The sequence below is a fragment of the Enoplosus armatus genome, chromosome 24 (assembly GCF_043641665.1).
Source record: "Enoplosus armatus isolate fEnoArm2 chromosome 24, fEnoArm2.hap1, whole genome shotgun sequence".
In the NCBI taxonomy this organism is placed as follows: domain Eukaryota; kingdom Metazoa; phylum Chordata; class Actinopteri; order Centrarchiformes; family Enoplosidae; genus Enoplosus; species Enoplosus armatus.
Window position 1 is genome coordinate 7,123,018 of NC_092203.1, and position 18,945 is coordinate 7,141,962.

At 43.4% G+C, this 18,945-nt stretch overlaps 1 protein-coding gene across 1 annotated transcript in view; it reads left to right on the top strand.

Annotated features, from left to right (window-relative positions):
• The first annotated feature begins 1,309 nt into the window (after positions 1-1,309).
• The window catches only part of LOC139306469 (histone deacetylase 4-like), a 46,041-nt gene continuing 28,405 nt past the window's right edge, over positions 1,310-18,945 (top strand). The window contains exons 1-2 of the mRNA XM_070930336.1: positions 1,310-1,396; positions 13,204-13,272. Coding sequence (XP_070786437.1) covers positions 1,375-1,396; positions 13,204-13,272 — 91 coding nt within the window. The 5' untranslated portion in view covers positions 1,310-1,374. The remainder of the gene's footprint in view (positions 1,397-13,203; positions 13,273-18,945) is intronic.

The following is an 18,945-nucleotide window of genomic DNA, read 5'->3' on the forward strand; positions in this document are numbered from 1 at the left end:
AATCTTGGAGCGCCCGAGTCAAAAAGAAACTATGTCCGGGACAAGCAATTTATTGCCCGATTGGTTTACAGCTTTTTGCGGTGTAAGCATGAGGTCGAACTTGAGGTCTTATTGAGTATTCGACGGCGGTCTTGGATCTTCATGGCAACAGTATTTTACTTTAAAAAGTAGCTAGGTTTCATTTTGAGTCTTGCTATTAAATCACTTATCATATTCATGTAGTCATCTGACATTTGGAAGCAAAAGAAGTAGCTTCTTAACCTTGCTGGCAAAGGAGAGAGCAAATTTACTTTGCCACGACCAAGAGGAAGCATGTCTGCCATGTTTGTTAAAAGGTCAAATTTACCTGTTTGTAAAGGATTCGATGTCAAACTAATCTAACTTGTTGCTAATGGCTGTCTGGCATCCTGCTTGTAACTTGTGACGGACATTTTTCATTGTTTTCTGACACTTTATAGGCCAAACAATTATCCTTAGTTTATTATTATCCTAATAATCTATAGTTGCAGGCTGAGATTGTTTAAAATTGAAATATAATTGCTTTGATGGACATAAAACTTTTAACAATTACAGATGATCAAGCCATATCAGTTTTAGACTGTAAGTGGAATCCAAGACTTCAGTCAACAGTTCCCTCTGAAAGATCAATATTATAAATAAAAATGAGCTGTATGTGTGTGTGAGAGGGATGCACCTATCCAGCTTTTTCACTCCCCGTCCCTCAACTCATAAAAACACTGAATTTTGTAATAAAACTGATGAAGAAACTGTGTTTAATGTAGATCGGTCATGGCCGATACCTGACCCGCTTAATATGGTCAGTATCTGTGCCAGGACCGACCCGACAGAGTATTCTTGTTGATATGATGCTCTGACGTGTTGATGTTTTTGTTTGGGTGAGGATTCCAAACAAATGTAAATAACAATTTGCAAAAATCTGATGAATAACTGATGAAAACATCAGAAATCAGTCAAAAAGTTGTGACGTGTTCCTTTTTATCCTCTCTGATAGGTTGGTACCGGTGCTAGACGGCGAGCTGCAGCTCTGCTTGGAGTAGCCAAATCAAAAGCCTCATGGGGATTGGCTGCTGCTGCTGGAAGTCTGCTTCCTGTTTCCAGCCTTGAGGGATTCTTGAGGGACCGTCCAGAGTGTTGGATCAGCCTGAACACACACATTCAAATACACACACACACACACACGCACACACACACACTCCCAGACAGCCACAGTTTTGGCAGGATAACAGCCTCCTGATTGCCACCCTGTAAATCACATCTGCACTTGCACAAACACATCTGTTCTGCAGTGCTTACACCGAGCCGGGTGCTCACCTGTCGCACTGCGTGGACACCCACCCGACCCACCTGTCAGCGATGACATCACACAGCCACCAAGGTAAGATGTTATTACCACTATACTTCTTGTTTCCTTGTCTGGCATCATGAATTTGTTTTTGTACAAGGTGAAAATAGAAGTTTACTCACTTTTGCTAATAACACATAATAAAGTTATAATATCACAATTTGACTTAACAGCTTTTTGGGGTAATTTCAAGTCTGTGACCTTCCAGATGATATTTAGGACTGACTTTTCATGAAGCTTTCTTGCATCCAGGATGGTTTAAATTCTAGGGGAAACTTCAAATACTTGTAATATGTCGGCACAAAAATGATCAAAAAAGTCATTTGTGATTGAGTGCACAAATACCAATGTTATAGGGACTGTAGTTTTAAAAGTGACAGAAAGGCAGACAGTTGATGAAGTTTTATGGTATCTATCTAGCCTATGCACTGACGAAAACACCAATCCATCACTGCTGCTGAAACGCGTGGGGACCCCTCAACAAAATTTGTAACTGTCATGTGTGGAGTAATGAGAATTTAGCTCCTCAATACAGTCACATTAAGGGAAATGTCTCTGCTGCTACATCTGCCATATTGATGTATGTGAACATTTGATTTTGAACACAGACACATCGCGGCTCGCTAAAGCGCAATAAAACATTTTAATCTGGTTTTACGACTGTTAATTGGCTTGATTCAATATGAATGAGCTCCAGAGGGCGAGAGAAAAAGTCCATAACACCGGCTCATTAAGAGAGTCTACTTTCCTCTTTGACACCTAATCAAGCTCAGTTTAGAAGCGTGGATTGTGTTTTAGCGAGCTGATGAATTATTCGGTAAGCAGCTGGCAGATGAAAAGGTTAGCTTTCTGCCCTGGTTGTGTGTGTGTGTGTGTGTACCTGACAGTGTCGACAGTGTTTACTTTGTACACCTGGGAGTGTGTGCACTATAAATACCAAAGCTGAGGTAACCACCGTGCCCCGAGGGATATGTACGAGCTGCAGCCTCAGCCGGTGCCCTCAGCCCTCCAACATCTCCATCACTGACATATCTGAACATATCATAGAGGGTGGAGCATATATTTAGTACTCTGGTGCACATGTGAATGCTGTATAAGTGGTCCCATCCAGAGAAGACATCTAGCTGTGGTGTCGACTGGCTTTCCTCGTCTCCAAGTAGGGCCAAGCGCATTATATTGTTAGATCAACCTCAGATTAGTGCGGCTCAACAGTTATCACTAGACAGCCAATTCTAATTCCTCCATACGTTCACTCTTCTCCTCTACAAACAGGGCTGGCAAAATTAATGCCCTGCGAATCCTAAGAAATTATTTTGACAGTGATTAACGCTAATATATGCAATGTTCAATGGTCAGAGCTGTGTTCATCTTGAAATAAATGATAACATACAGATGAATATGATGAAGCGCTTCATTTTCCAATAAATTTTCCCTTGTTTGTCTTGGGGCTCTTTTTGTGGTTTAGAAATTAGAAGTTTTTCGAAAAAAGAAAATTCATCATGTGAGTGAGCCATGGTCACTCTCATAGTCCTCCACCAAATTTATTTTTGAGCTCATTTTGTGATAAATTTGAATAAATATTTTGTTTGTGAACAGACCACTAATGCAGTGAAATTTAGTGGTGTACATCATGAAGTTTAAAGGGATACTTAACTGGTTTAGTAATTCCATAAAGGGTACTCACAAGAGATGGATTAAGAAATTGTCAAAATTGAAGCAGTAGAAGCTAGAAGATATCCTGACTTTTAGTTCCTAATCTGGGTCAAACTCCAGAAACACTGGATCCTACATTTCCCATAATGCAACTCAGTAGCATCTTTCATGAGACTTCGACGACTCGATTGAACTTCATGTGTAAAATCGGCAAAAAGACCCTGAAATTAAACTCGCCATGCAGTCTTTTTACAGTTCAATAATTGCTTTAATTTTCGAAAATATTCCAAAATGATACCCCCATCATTATTTTATCACAATACAATTCTGTTGGAAGAAGTCAAACAGTGATATTGAATCAATGCCCAGATCTGAACACAGCCAAGGCAGGAAACTTCACTGTTTTCTGGCCAGGGGCTGCAGCAGCTGATAGAGCGGATAAACTAACCAGCTCCTGTCAAAATATAATAAGATTTAGCCGTTTTTAATTTCCCACCCTGCCCTCCTCTACCTCTCCTCTCCACAGTTTGCCTCCCACTAGAGGGCCAAACAGGGCTACATAGGATCTGCCTCCTCACCCGCGTTAACTCACCTCTCACCAAAACAAAAATAGCTGTGATCTTTTGTGAGTCCGGGAGAGACGATTCATACCTGCAGCTGCTGTTTCTCACTGTCTTGTTTTCCTCTGAAGAGCCTTCAGAGGAGACGATCTCGGTCCTCAGAGTGCTGCCAAGTGTGGGCGTCAATTTGAGGTGTTGCTTCTCTTGTTTGAATGACAGCTTAGAGACACACTTGTTGGATGTCGGTGCACGGAGAATGACAGAAACAAGCAGCCAAGAGACATTTAAAGACATAAAATGTGAAAAAATGGCGTTGTGGTGCTTGTCAGGCTTGTCCTGTGGCTTCTTTTTTCACTGAAATATTTATGGCAGTGATGTTTATAGAAGTGAGAATGTGCAGGGTAAGGAATTTGTTCTGTTTTAAGATACAATCAGTTTGATTTCTCTGTTATGATTGTTCTTTTGAGAGATCAAAGCAAGGAAATTGATCCTGTGGCTTCCGGTTGACTCAGGGTTGTCTGCTGCTGCCACTGTTAAGTTGAATTTTATATATTTGTGCATTTAAACAACATTGGCTTTGTTCTTGGGGTGAACAATGAGACTTTCAGATCCACGGCTTTGTTGTACTCTTGTGTTTGCAGTGCGATCCAAAGCTGCCAACTTTTTTTCTGAGCTTGCTTTGCACTTATTTCCAATCATGTACCAGCCCTCTAAGTAAAGCCTTCAGTGTGTGTGTGTGTGTGTGTGTGTCCACATGCTCACCCTCATGCAGCAGCACAGGCGGGTGTTTGCGAGTGTGCGTGTGTGCCGGCCTGCTTGTGTGCCATTTTTGTAATCTGTAAATGAGCTTACTAGCACGCACGTTTTTGATCCTGGACTTACTCATTTTCTTTATTATGGCAGCAGTGGGATTTTTAGATTAAATATCATTTACCATAAATCTCTTCCTAGAAAAGTGAAATGTAAAACGCTTTGTCGGGTTTATATTTCCCAGAACAAAAGGGGGTCAGGCTGATAAGGCCTTCACATCAGTCTTTTTTTTGTTTGCACAGGAGTGATTACTCTGTGTACTGAAAGCTTTACCACCTTAGCTGGCGACATTTGTTTTACACTTGTGCTTAGCAATGAGCTAACATGTTGACCGTGTTTGGTTGGACAGGGCGGTTTCTGTAAATGTCACGCTCAGGATGAATTGCACTTGTCAAAAGCAGTCAGGCTAAATATGGAATACAAATCATTCAATAAAAACTCAAGCATGCTGCAGCATGCACACAGATTCAAAACAGAAGCATGATAATTCACTAGCGCCACCTGCTTGCCAAAATTATTAGGCTCTGTCCACTCAGTGAACCAATCAGAACCCAGAAAACAAATACAATTTTCATTTATTTTGAGAGCTCAAATCATAGCAGGTAAGAGACTAAATAGCAAGTTTGTTTATGTTTCCGTGGTTACGGCCCTGTAATTTTAAGTCAGTATGTTTTTGTCTTTTGGTTTGTGATTCATTGACCCTTTAAAGGTTAATTTGCTGTACATTATCCTTTATTCAGACATGTCTGAACTCGGGGTTCATCATCAAAAGTGTTCGCTTCTTTCCCATGATTCTCTGGGGCCCCTCTGTGGTTGTGGTCAATTTCCAAGCACCCTTATCAGTTCCCGGGTTGTCCTCTATCCAGATAAAGAGGGAGACTACCTAAACCACATGCGTCTGTGTATTTAGATCACATTCAGGAGAAAATGACGAAAACGAAGGTGATCCTCTGTTAGAGACCAATGTATAATGTACAGATGGGTGACAAATTAAAGGAAAAAGCTGAATAAATTTGTGAGAATCAAACATGATTAATGCAAATGCTTCCATACACGAGTCACTAATGGTTTAATAAGTATAAAAATAATTTGAGTCATATGCTACAGCCAGATCTCAACCTAATTTAACAGCAATGGGAGATTGTGGAGCAACACATTAGACAGTTCTCTCCACCATTGTCTCTAAAACACCACATGAAGGAATATCTTTTGCTTGTTTTAATTGCTCATATTTACAGGGAAATATAAGATAGATATATATGTAGATATATGTAAATAATTGTATTTACAGTGTCATTATCTCCCCATAGTTCTTGGAAGGATTGGTCCATATTCATCACATGACAGTCTTTTACCACCAGTATAAACTAAGCAGACACCTGCCTCATCTCAGATGCTTCATTGTGAAATTGATACAGGCAGGATGAGCTGTGAGTGAAAATGGAAACATAAGTTTAGAAAGAGCAGCCGGCCTCCTCAGGTGTTACAGTGTCTTATTAAAGAGGGAAGGTGATGCCACTAGCTGGTAACGATTTGTTTGTGTCTTAGTCAGAAGCACACCCGCTTTCCAGGGAAGTCAGCAGTGTTTACCACTGGAGCAAGCACTGGGTCTGCACATGAGTCATACACACACACACACACACACACACACACACACACACACACACACACAGAGAGAGGCCCGTAAGTGGTTGGTAAATAAGTGCCAGGTACAGTAAGTGAGTATTTGTGAATGAGAGGTTTGAACTTTACATTGTTATATGCAAAAATTAAAAATGAACACAGTCCACTATCAAAAGCATGTCTACAGCAGGATAGAAACTGTGTTCAGATTAGATTTTTACTGATTTATTTGCAGGGTCTGTGTGGGCGTGAGCACCTTTTATGGCTCTGAACCGGTGAACTTGACACAGTGCTCCTTTCCTCGAAGGCTCAGCAGTATCTAGGTTACAAGTGCAACAGTTCCCAGGTTTATACAGCCCTGAAACACAACAAAAACTGAGAAGAAAATAAAATAAACACTAATGAGTAGGGTCAGGAGATTGACCTAAGATTAGATAAGTCTCTTCAGGCCTCAGGCGGCGGTAGATTTGTTGCTTTGCATATACAGATTTATGTCTTATACAAACTAGTCAAGTTGTTGTTTGCATTAGATTTAGATTAGATTTATGGACACTGGTTAAAAGGGAAAACCATTGTTTTAAGAGTCTACACAGTTCTGTTTGTACACCTGCCGGTTTCCATGATTATTTCTTAATTTCTTGCAGTTTCTTTACTTTCTAAACACAAATGCAGTGTCAGCTTAGTTTTAAACAAGCTGCCATCATAACATGCCCTAAATCAAGATACAGTATGAGGTGACAGTAAAGCTTGTATGGCCACATGTTTTTAATTCCAGGCTGCTAGCAGTGGCTTTAATTTTACCCTACAGACATGAGATTAGTATCAAATGGAAGCCACTGCAACCTGGAAACAGGGGGAAACAGCTAGTCTGTCTGTCCAAAGGTAACAAAATCAGACGGTAAGCTAACTGTCTCCTAGCTCTAAATGTAACTATGAACCGTACAGACTCGAGTGGTATCGATGTTCTCATCTAACTCTCGGCAAGAAAGTGAATTGTGGCGTGTATTTCTCAAAATGTCGAACTTTTCTTGTATCATAACCTTTTTTTCTGAATCCTAATTTGACACTGGGTCTGCTGGAGATTGTATTTGTGTGTAATTGTTAGTGCACTTTTACTATCTGGTCAGTCGGGAGTTTTGGCAGGAATGACAAGGGACTGCTGCTGACGTAAACAGTGCTACAGACAAGGTAGTGACACGCATGTATATACCCTGGTGTAGGGTGTTTTCCCTTGCTGGTGTGGGACAATTGACACAAGGGACACAGAACGCTGTGATGTACTGTACAGTCCAAGCATGTATGTACTCACAAATACATGGGATTGAAGTCTCTGCTCCTGCTGTGTTGTCACGATCCCATCTGAAGTGTTGATATAAAAACCCGGAGGTCGTGTCTAGTCCTCTCTCTCTGGGTCTCATACTTTCAAGGTAATTGTTGTCGTGGCCAAAAACTAATCTTGTAGGTTTATTAGGGCAGGCTCTAATAAAACTCAGGCTCCTGCACCATCACTACCCTGCTGCTGCCAGTCTTGTATTTTGCCTTCTCGTACAAGGCAGGGGGAGAAAGAAGGTTTCCCTCATTCATTTTTACTTCAAAGTTCATGTTTTGTGCCTTGTGATTTTTGCAGCATTGTGTGCTAATCTCTCCAGAATAATTTGCCCATTTTTGTACATCTTTGGATCTCACCCCTGTCTTTGATAAACACTGCAGTACAGTACGCACACAGATCTCTGGATGGCTATAAGTCTATATTATGGATTTGCTTTTTATTACACCTGCCAGATACTATTAACGGGGCAGCAGTGGCATAAAGATTTAAGGAACAGACTTGGGACTGGATCACTGGCTTGTACTGGCTGGTAAATGGAAAAAGTGAATGAGAAGCATTTTCCCTTCCTCCAGTCAGAGAAAGTGAGGAAACTGAGGTGCCCTTGAGCAGGACACATAATTCCTAACTGGTCCAGTAGAGCTGCCACAGTAAGGCTGTGGTTTCCCTGGGCTTATATCAGATATATTACTGTTGAGAAGAAGCTTCCTAATCAATCCTCTTCTCAAAAGTTCAATATAAAGTTAAATAGAAGTAAAAGCTTAAGTCTATACAGATGTGAATATAAGGCCAAGTGAATCGATGGTTCATGCATTAAATCTACATTTCCGTCATCCTACCCTCCACTCTTGACCCGTTCAGTGACCCCTTTTCATCCGCTTCTCCAAATGCATGCAATCACACTGCTTAAATCCAGGGGTGAAGGGGTTAAAAGTTTTCGCTGCAATAAAGAGGGCCCGGCTTATCCCTGAGTCTATTTTTAGAAACACACACACACACACACACCAGATATGCGCACGTGCATGCATGGCGAACAAACAATCATTATTTTTGGTCTCCCGTGTTGATTCTCCTCTTCACGACTGAGCACTTTGTTGCCATGTGTCGTGCAGCCAAAAATGGAGCACGGGACGAGCGCATGCATAACACAACCGCTGCATCTTTTGTGTACCGGTCAGTGCGATACGAGCATGAGCCTGATCTCGGGTAATTTCAAGCCTTATTGTCACGTTTGTCTGCCGTCCACTTGTGCTGACATGTTGTTTCTATCCTACAAAACCAAATTACGAAATTGTGGTAGATTGCAAAATGCACTTCAGCGGCGTGTTCCCACAATGCCGCACCCTCCCTCCCTTGCCGAACCTGGTGAACAGAGATGAGGTTCCTGCCAGCCAGACAGTTCGTCAGTTCTGTCCCTCCATGTGCCACCAACTTGGCTGAACATGACTAACAGTCCATCCCAGAACAAACCCAGGAGGGGTCTTCTTTGCAACCGCCGACCCCCTACACACACAAGCTCTGCTTTGTCCTTGTGCAAATGGAGCGCGGCACCCATCTCGTCCCGCTGCACCCATCCCCCTTCAAAAACAAACACCTAATCATGGCCTTTGTACAGGGTGGATGTCTTGGTACATTAAAAAAGCTGTGTTTTTAATTGGTATTAGGACAGAGACAGCAGAGAGGGAACACGAGCTAATGAAAGGAACGGGACGCATCTTTTGTCCCCATGTCTTTTGTCTCGTCCCAGCTGAGAAACGGGATACACTGTGTTCTGCCAACGAGCTGTCAGCAGCAATTACGGTTTACACTGCCGCCTCAGAGCCCTATCCTTGTGCCTTTTGACATTGTGCTCCACAGTGTTTGCGACGAAGCATGGACGTCTGGCCTAGGCATCCAGGAAATACCAGTGTTACGCAAGCGGATCAAAGTATGACCATTGTTGGGACTTGAAACATATGAACACTAGAAAAAGTCACGAAAAATATACCAAATGTTAAATGGTGCACCTGTTACTCTGTATGCATAGTAGCTGCAGAGCAACTGTCATCTCACATATTGTGGGTGTTTGTTGTTGTAAGGCATTAGGCCCAGCTACAGCTTTACAGTTGCATCACAGATCTCCTAGCAACCATGTGTGGCACCATCATGGACGTCCATTAACACTCGACTGTGTGCAAATAAACACTAAATATATGAAAACCGCTCTGGATAAAGAGAGATAGTGTATGTGAGAAGTGGTGTGTGCAAGTCAGTTCAATAATTCATGCTTGTATCCATTTTCTATATCTAATAATTGCTACACTGCAGGGGGCAGTCTATCCCAGAATGCACTGGGAAAAAGTCAGGGAAACACCCTTCACTTTTCTGCCATTGATATCTAAGAGCTTTGGACCTGGTGTGTCACGACACCCTCTACATAGTGTTGTGGCATTGTTTAATTATGTTGCATGATCACTACCAGCATGTATCATTTATTGGACACCAAAATCTTATCAAGAATTAACACAGAAAAGGCCATTATTATTGCTGATTTAGTGCAGGAAAATCTGAAAATCACGTCATGAATCTGATTGTTGTATTTCAGTTGAGCTGTTTATTATTTATATTAAAATCTATTTAAAATCCAACCAAACAAACCAAAGGTGTCAGCTTCTCTGCAGGTTCTCCAGTTTGCTTTGACCTTTCTCTCTCAATCAAGCTGAAGCTTTTTGAGTAGTAGTTTTAAACTTGCACTCCTTAAATTTTAATTGAGCCAATAAATCACATACAAATCCTTATCCAACAGTCACAGTCGTATTAAATTCATAAATCGGAACTTCAGATTTAACGCAGGCATTGCAGGCAATGCTGACACTGAAAAACCAACACTGAGTCTGAAGCTTACTCTTATGCATGTTAGTTTTTGTGATTTAGTTCATTTCTAGCTTCAGCATCTCTGCAGTTTGAGTTTTTGGTCTCTTCATTGGTCTACTGACCTCATGACTTAAATGCGTTTTGGACGTGCAACAGACACCCGCAGTCTAATAACCAATTCCCAGCTAATGTGTGATTTTATATCAAATGACAGCATTCACCGAGAAGCACAAAGAAGAACTTACATGCCTTGCCAAATTGCATTACCGCTGTGTTTTCCGACTCTACCAGCATGAAATGAGGGTCAGATGGTTGTTTCCGACTGTTCACGGGATACAAACTGGTGGCGGCTCACACAGGGGTCACCCATTCTCTTTTATCAGTCGCCATGACGTCAGCCAGTGCCCTCGGGAAGCAAATTTGCGACCCAGAGGAAAAGGCTCTTCAAGGAGAGGCGTGTTTGATTAATCGTATTGTTCCTGTCTGGTTCACCTTGCTCACTGGAGTCACCCTGGACGAAGCAGCCAGAACGGAAGTGCACTGAATGTAATGAGGCTGGAGCATCCTTCCTCTCTTTCCCTCTGTCACTGTCTCTCTTTGTGAATGCCACAGAGGCACAGACAGACATCTCATTTCTACTACATAACAAAGGCCTCTGTCAACATACAGCACGCAGTCCGGGGTCAAGCTCGCCTGCCTCTCCATAATGTCAGAAAACTACATTTAGCAATGTAGCGGACAGAGCTCTCCACCATTCGGTTAGCTCATCACTCCCGCATCCCTCCTCATTTACAGCGCAGATCATAACATGCATGTTTTCGATGAGCGGTAGCTGCATTAGCTTGAGTTGACTGACTCTGTGCCTGAGGCTAGCCGAGGCTATTTATAGCTCCTCGTCTCCCGATGCTTGCCCAGTGGGACCAAGAAGAGAGGAGAGAAAGAAAGAAAGAGAAGGAGGGAAGAGGGAGCTGGAGGGAGGAGGGGGACTGCTGGGTAACTAGGCTACATTCAAGATTGATGGACCCTGTTGCCAAGGTATAGGGCCCTTCTCCTCTGCAAGTGTGTGGTGGTTGTAGATGTTTGTTGCTTCATTACGTCCCCGTTGTCTCTCTCTGTCTCCTACTTTGACTCTTACAGATGTGTGCATGTTTCCAAACACCTGTGCTCCCTCACGTGCGTCTCAGGTATCAACTGTGCGGTTTGGACTGAAAACGTGTGCACTTTGTCTAACTAACCACAGACAAAGACATCCATCCTCGTAATTCCCCACACTTTAGTTGGGGATGTAAAGCTGCGACCAGCAATGTGTGCAAAAACCGGCGTAGGATTTCGGCAAGCCACAGGTGTCATCACACGCAGATGCACCTAATTTCCATTGCAAAATCCGAAAGCGTCATTTGAATAGGCTCGTCAAGAGATATCAACTATCACTGATGTGGATCTGAGGCAGGGACGTGAGAGGCGGCGTGACCACCTGTCTGCTCTCGCTGTATTTCCTCACCTTTTTCATACAAGTCTGACACTGTGTGTATACGAGACTGCAGATTTGGCCTGCGCCCCGTGTCTCACAACAGTTTTAGAATTTGATTCGCACCTGTTTTGAGGTTGTTTCTTTTATCATAATACATCAGGCGACAATATCTGGCAGCCACTGGCGAGAGGATTTAGGTAAATAAACATGTGTGTTGAGATTCGTTTGAACAGGACCAAACGTGATGTTTGAGTCCACACCCAAGTTCTCACAGGGATTGGTGCATCAGGGGTGCAGCCATTCATACAAGGTGGTGCGAGACGAATACACACACACATAATCAGCGCACGATGCATCCTCCAGCTTCATGGCTAATTAAGTGTGTGTGTGTGTGTGTGTGTGTGTGTGTGTGTGTGTGTGTGTGTGTGCTAGTCTGGTCCAGAGAGAATTCCAGAAATAGATCGTGCACAGTGAGACGTTTGCCTGTTTTCTTCTCTTTTATTCCTCCAAAGGGATTTTACATGGCTTTTCATCTCCCATCCAAAGGAATAATTGCATGTTTGTGCGCCTCAGATGTCTTAAAGCCTAGTGCTCAGAATATATATGGATCAGGTGCTTATGATTACTAAAAATACATACATATATAGAGAACGTGTGTGCCAGTAGTCACAGATTTGTGTGCAGTTGCGATGCATGTCAATTCCATCCTTTTCTCTCTCCTCCCATTTTGCGCCGTTTCGTTGTTTTTCCTCCATCATCCTCATCCTCCTCGCCTCCCTCTCTTCTCTCCCCTCCTTACCTCTATCTTCCCCCTCTCCCCCAATGCATCCTCCTCCTCCACCACCCCTCTCTGTCGCTCTGCTTTTTATAGCCATGTCTTCCCAGGGCTCGGCAGCTACAAAAGCCTTTTCATGTTGCCACTATAATTACAGCCTACACACTTCGCACACACACACACACACACACACACCCACGGACACGCATGCATGCACACACAAACACAGGAGAGGAGCGCACTGTGTCTTTGTGTCTGCATGTGTGTGCGTTGTGTGTGCGTGCGCCGCATGTGCTGTTATACACAAAAGGGTGAGCTATTTTTACCTCTCTCCCTCCCTCTCCTCCTCTCCATCCCCCCCCTCATCCCTCTCTGCTGCTGCTGCCAGCCACATTTGCTATGCTGAGCACAGGCAGTATCAGTCGAGCCCCAACATCCCTCCTCTCGCACACTGAACTCACACACGAGCACACAGGAGCTGATGAAGGCTGCTCCCCCGGTATCCCTCGGATTCCAAGCTTATTTTAGAGCACCTCTGCAGCCAAGCATCTCTGCAAATTCACAGCTCGCTCCTTCACTGGTCATGGATCGGGCAGTTGCTCAGGTGGCGGTAGCGGTTGCGTGGCATGTGCTTGCAGCTTTGCAGATGACCTGAAGCCTGCTCGCTTGGACAGTGGTCTTAACTGCCTGATTAGAGGGATTGTTGCTGGAAGCTTGCCTCAATGTTGCGGACCATATTTGAAGCGGAGTGTGCTCTCTCTCCCACAGAGGGGATCCTGGGAAAGGAGCAGCCGCTGGAGGTTCTGAAGACATCGGCGCTCAACCACATCCCAACAGGTTGGACGCTGTGTGTGTGTGTGTGTGTGTGTGTGTGTATGTGTGTGTGTTTGTTTGTGTGTGTGTTTGCATGAGCTTCTGTAAACCAAAGCCTGTTTGTGTGTGTGTGTGTGTGTGTGCACCTACGTGATTTCACTATTAACCACAGCCTGTGCGACTTTGCATGCATAGGTGTTCTTCCCAGGATGTGTTCAATTGTCGTGATTGTGAAAGTGTCCTCACTTTAACTATTGTGACAATTGTAACTCACAAATATGGTTCATCTAGTTGATAGTTGATATGTTTCTATAAGTCTGGAGAAGAGTCCATGCTCACTCTTGTACGTAATATTTATGCCGTTATCTCACAGTGCCATTTTGTTGAATGGAAGTACAGCCGCCCGAATGTAGGCGCTCTGTTTGTGAGCTTATGTGAAATTGTTGTCAGATATCTCGAGAGGAACGGCTGCCAAAAATATACAGCAAAACAAGCAATTGTGCATCTTGGTGATGTGTTTGCTGCAAGTTTCTGAGACAGTTTGATAGTCCCAGAACAAATCAGAGCTACCTTTTTTGAAAGCATAGCTTTCCGTCTCTGGATCCCCATTTGCTCCAAGCACTCTGCCTCCTTTTGCTAGGACACAGTCAAAACATCACTAAGTTTTGTACTGTATTTACAACAGCTGTTTCTACCTCGAGTGAAAATGAAGGAGGAAGGAGCAGAGATGAAGCAGTATAGAGGGAGGCAAGAGTACAGAAATGAAAGGGGCACAGATGGAGATGAGGTAATCTGAAGGAGAAATGAGTCTGAGGTAATATATGCATAATGCATTATCTAATTCCATAATGAGGAAGTCTGAACTGTTCTGTGATTTCATATTTCACCACAGAGTACAATTTAGATTTTTGCCTCAAAAGCTAATGAAAATAGTAGAAGTGTGATTCATAATTTACTCCCCATGCTGCTCTTTTGCTCTCTGTTTCTGTGCTTTCACAGAGCAGCAGTCAGCAGGTACAGTAGGTACTGTTAAACACTCCAGCAGCGGGGGCTCAGCCAGCCTGTTGCTTTGGAAGAACAAATAAATAACTACTTGGTTTCCTCTTTGCTTTGACCCAAAGTATCTTTCTCTTGTCCCAAACCTTACTCACATGTGCTCTCATGGTGTTGTCGGGGTTATTTTCTGCGTGCCTCCGGCTAGGCTGATAAAATATTGAAATTCACTGGAGTGACTTCATCGGATATTCTCAAAATCTGTTGTCTTGGATACAGAGCTGCTGGGGCCTCCACGTTGGTAGCCCGTGTGACCCGGACTGTTTGGATCTGTTCCTCACAGGATGAGGAGAGTGCACCTGTCTAACAGCATTTGTATTGCACTCTGTAGCATCCGTCCACCACAGCCTGGAATGGTTTCCGCATAGAAAATGCAAAATGCAATTGTTGCATCGTTAAAGTCCTGAATACTTTGTCATCTAATCTTTATGTAATCAGATCCTGCTGGATGCATTTAAGCACACAACATGCAGCACTTTCTTTTGGGATGCAAAGCAGTGGTGGCTGCACCTGCAGGGAGCCTCATGACTCAAACTAAACACCTGAGTTTGGTTTCACACAAAGTAGTGTTGGTTGTTTTAAATGACTATGCCTTTTTGAACTTGTGTCATGATTTATTTAACCATTAACTTGACCTCTTGACAAGGAAGGAGAAGCCTTAAAGGCTTGTCAAGGAATTGATTGATTGAATCATTGAAGCATTGAACTCATTTATCAAGTAAAAATGCAAAACATCCACATCTAGCTTCTTAGGTGTCAAGATTTGCTTGTTTTTTTCTGTCAAATGTAATGTTTTTGGGCTGTTGCTCAGACTTTTTCACTCAAAAATTTAGGGTGATAATGTTCTTGATTGATCGATTAATTGTTTGGTCTTTCTGGAGTGCAAGAGCTTTGTAGTAAGTCCATAAAACGTCACAAAATTGTGAAAAACAAATCACAATTTCCTTTAACCCAAGGTCCTCGAGTTGGATATTTTGTCTGACCAACAGCCCAAAAATCAAAAGACATAAGACAAAGAAAAGCACATCCTCACAAGTGACAAGCTGGAACAAGGGAATGTTTAGAACTTGAAAAAGTGAATCAACAGATTAATTGATAATGAAAAGTTTCAGCCATAAACAGTATGTGGTATTTGGATGGGACATGGTCATCTTGCTGCATAGATTCAAGATTGGAAATGGTGCTTGGCTACTGGGCTCACCTCTCACGAAGGCCAAGCATGCTTCAAATATCCAGTATATACTCATGGAACGGAACACGTTCCTGCACGTACCACACCTCAACCTTCACATGTCGTCCCCCTCTATGTCTCACGTGTTGTGTCTCTGCCTTGCATTCACCCATCTCCTTCCTCATAAGCTGCGGTGCTGCAGACTGTTGTATGATGTCATTGAGACCGCGACAAGTCGGAGCTCGCTTTTGGCAGAACAAGACTCACTGCACCTTGACACGTCCCTCCGTCACGCCCTCCCTGTTCCTTTCCCTTCCTTGTCAGAGCTCTGTCTGGCTTCTTAAGAGGTCACAGTGCCATTTTGGCAATCAGACAATCAGTTTTGCTGCAGGTTCATAACCAGGAAAAGCTCTTATCATCTCCAAGAGTCTGAGCTTGCATGGAGGCAAAACTCAGCATCTGAGAGAGTCAGCGGGAGAAAGTAACATAGGCTGATGCTCACCCAACCCACCCTCAGAGACCAATCAGTAAGCCGACCGCAGCTATTTTCCACCATCAACAGATGTGCTACTTGTTGCCTCTCATCTCTCCCTGCCGCTAAATTCACTGTGAAACCCTGTGCAGAATATCTCCTCTTCTTTGTCATCTCTTTGCATGGTTTAAAAAAAAAAAAAAAAGAGATCTGGGCTACATTTCACTGAGGCCGCTCTAAACAGCTCTGCTCGGCTCAGTATGACATCTATTAAGCCTAACGAGTGTGGAGCTCAGGCAGTCAGACCGTGGGATATACACTCGGCAAACCGAGTCTCAAATCAGAGACGCCAGCCCTCTGCATTGTCTGGTATAAATAGATCTGCAATTGGAGCCAGAAGAGTTGTGGAGTGCGCCCGAGGGGTTGTAAACAGATTGTGATTTGTTGTGGGGAGATGGAGGGCAGAAAGGTGGGAGGGAGCTACTGAGCGGAGAAGGACGCAGAGCAGGGCTGGAGAAAAGGGCAAGAAGAAGCAGGATGGAGGGTAGTGAGAAGAGGAACCTGCTCAAAGGGATGGTGATGACGGAATAAAGGTTCAGAGATGAAGCTTAAGCAGAAAAAAGCTTTGGAAGAGTGAAATAACCTGTAGTGATGCCATAATTGCACACTGGTAGAGAGACACTTATGCGCCGCGATGCTCAAATCATAAATTATATGCAACTGTGGTGGAGATTCCCACTCATGCTTAAAAAAGTTCCATATCAAACTTAAGGAAACTTTTAAATGCTCAAAGGAAAGAAGAGAATAGGAACTTTACTCTATTTCCCTTCAGGCTTCAGAAAACATTAGAGTCTTTGCTCTTGATCCAGGTAATGTTGTCAGTTGTATAAGACTCCTGGAAGCATCTCCCCTGAGACGGCACGTTTCTCTTTGTTTTGATGTTCTCTGAGTGCCCCCATATTGTCTTGTATCTGGCCCACATCAGTAAACTGAGGTACGTGTTTGACGTCATGTCTTGTATACAAAGATGTGCTGATATCAGAGTTTATCTTTGTCAAGTTGCAGCCAAATCAGTCTGATAGGCTTCTCATTGGCCATGAATGTTGTTATGCCTCCGTGCCGGTGATAGACCGGAGGCATTATGTCCGTCCATCCTGTTCTCAGGAACGCTGTGTGGGAATCTCTTCAAATTTCGCACAAACTTGGACTCAATGATGAACTGATTCGATTTTGGTGGTCTAAGGTCAAGTTCACTGTGACCTCACAAAACACGTTTTTGGCCATAACTCAAGAATTCATATGCTAAAGATTTCACACAAATGATGTGAAGCGATGACATTTGTTACCCTTAAGGTCAAAGGTCAACTTTGCGACATTATAATGTCCTGTAATTTTTTGTTGATTTAGACCCCAAGGTACTTGTATGAGTCCCCCCTCTTCACTTCCTCTCCCTGGATGATAACCAGGACAGGGGGCCTCCTGTTCATCCTGTAGTCCACCACAAGCTCATTGATTTTGTTGATATTGAGCTTCAGGTGATTGTCGTTGGACCATGTGACGATTCTCTCCATCAGTCCTCTGTACCCCTCTGTAAAAATGTGAAGGCAGCATGCTTCTCGCCAAAAAATATAATATGTAATTGTATTATCTAGACTACATTTTGTCTCACAGATAGCTGAACCTCCTGAAGGTTTTCTTGAAGTCTTTGCAGCAAAACACTGATTATAAAAACTGTTGCATGAAAGACTTAAAATAGATATATAGAAATAGAAAATAGAAATTCTGAGATGAAAGTGAGACAAGACATAATTGTCTAAAAAGAAACAATAACAATCAATTATCTAACACTAATCAAATTTTATTATGTTCCTCCAGTATTTAAATATCTGGACAGCCTCCCTGTGGGGAAAGTCCTTGCTCGGCTTCACCTGAAACCATTTTGTGGTTTTATTTGTTTGGGAAATGCAGGCGAATTCCTGGCCAGGAATTTGAGCACACAGTATTAAAACTGCACGGGAGAGAAAGAGAGAGAGATGGTTATTATAAGTAGGGGGGGGGGCAAAGGAGACATGCAGCCGAATGGGACGCCTGCAAGAGAGTGAGAGACAGAGACAGAGATATTCAATGCACTACAACCTGCGTGGAGGGTTTTCCTTGGCCTTACAAGCAAGGAAAGCAGGTCGAGCAGGGAAGAGAGCAGTGAGGGTAAGGAGAGAGAGAGTGCTCTGTGTGTGTGTGTGTGTGTGTGTGTGTGACGTTGGTTCCTGGAAAAGCAGAGGGCTGCAGAATAAACAGGCTGCATGCCTGAGACTGCCCTGTGATGTCACCACTGGGCAAGCGAGGGACAAGGGGAGGAGAGACAGAGAGAGAGGAGAGAGAGACGCCCATCAGGTTAAAGAGGAGAGGGGATGAGCGAAGAGCAAAAAGTGACAGAGGGGGAGAGCAAGAAGAAGAAGAAGTCAGATGAACAGGAAAGGGAGCGCGCTGTCATTCCCTGTAATAGACTGAAGGAGGAAGGGAGGAGGTGCAGTGATAAAGGAGGAGAGGACGGAGAGAGGAGGCTGCTGAAAAGAGGAGGAGGAGAGCACTGATGGGTACGTTTAACGACAGCACCGATTCCCACCTCTCTCTCTCTCTCTCTCTCTCTCTCGCTGTCTCTGTATCTCCCTCTTTTGTGTGGTGAGCAATTAGCGCTGCCGGTGTGGCAGAGACGCCATCCGAGGTGTGTTTGTGCATTTGCATGCGTCACCATCAATAAGTGCACAAGGCTGTTTGTGTTGTGTGAGGGACTCAATATCCGTAGAGGAACATTTTGTACGTGGAGAGTGTGTGTGCACGCGTTTGTGTGTTTTAGTTATGGATTTGCATCAGTCAAGATTGGAGCGGCAACATTTTCAGTCATAATCACGTCTCTCCTGTCCTATCTTTCTAATACCTCTGACATGAAATAATTGGCTTCCTTCTATACTTTCTAAAACTAATATTAGATAAGAAATAAATA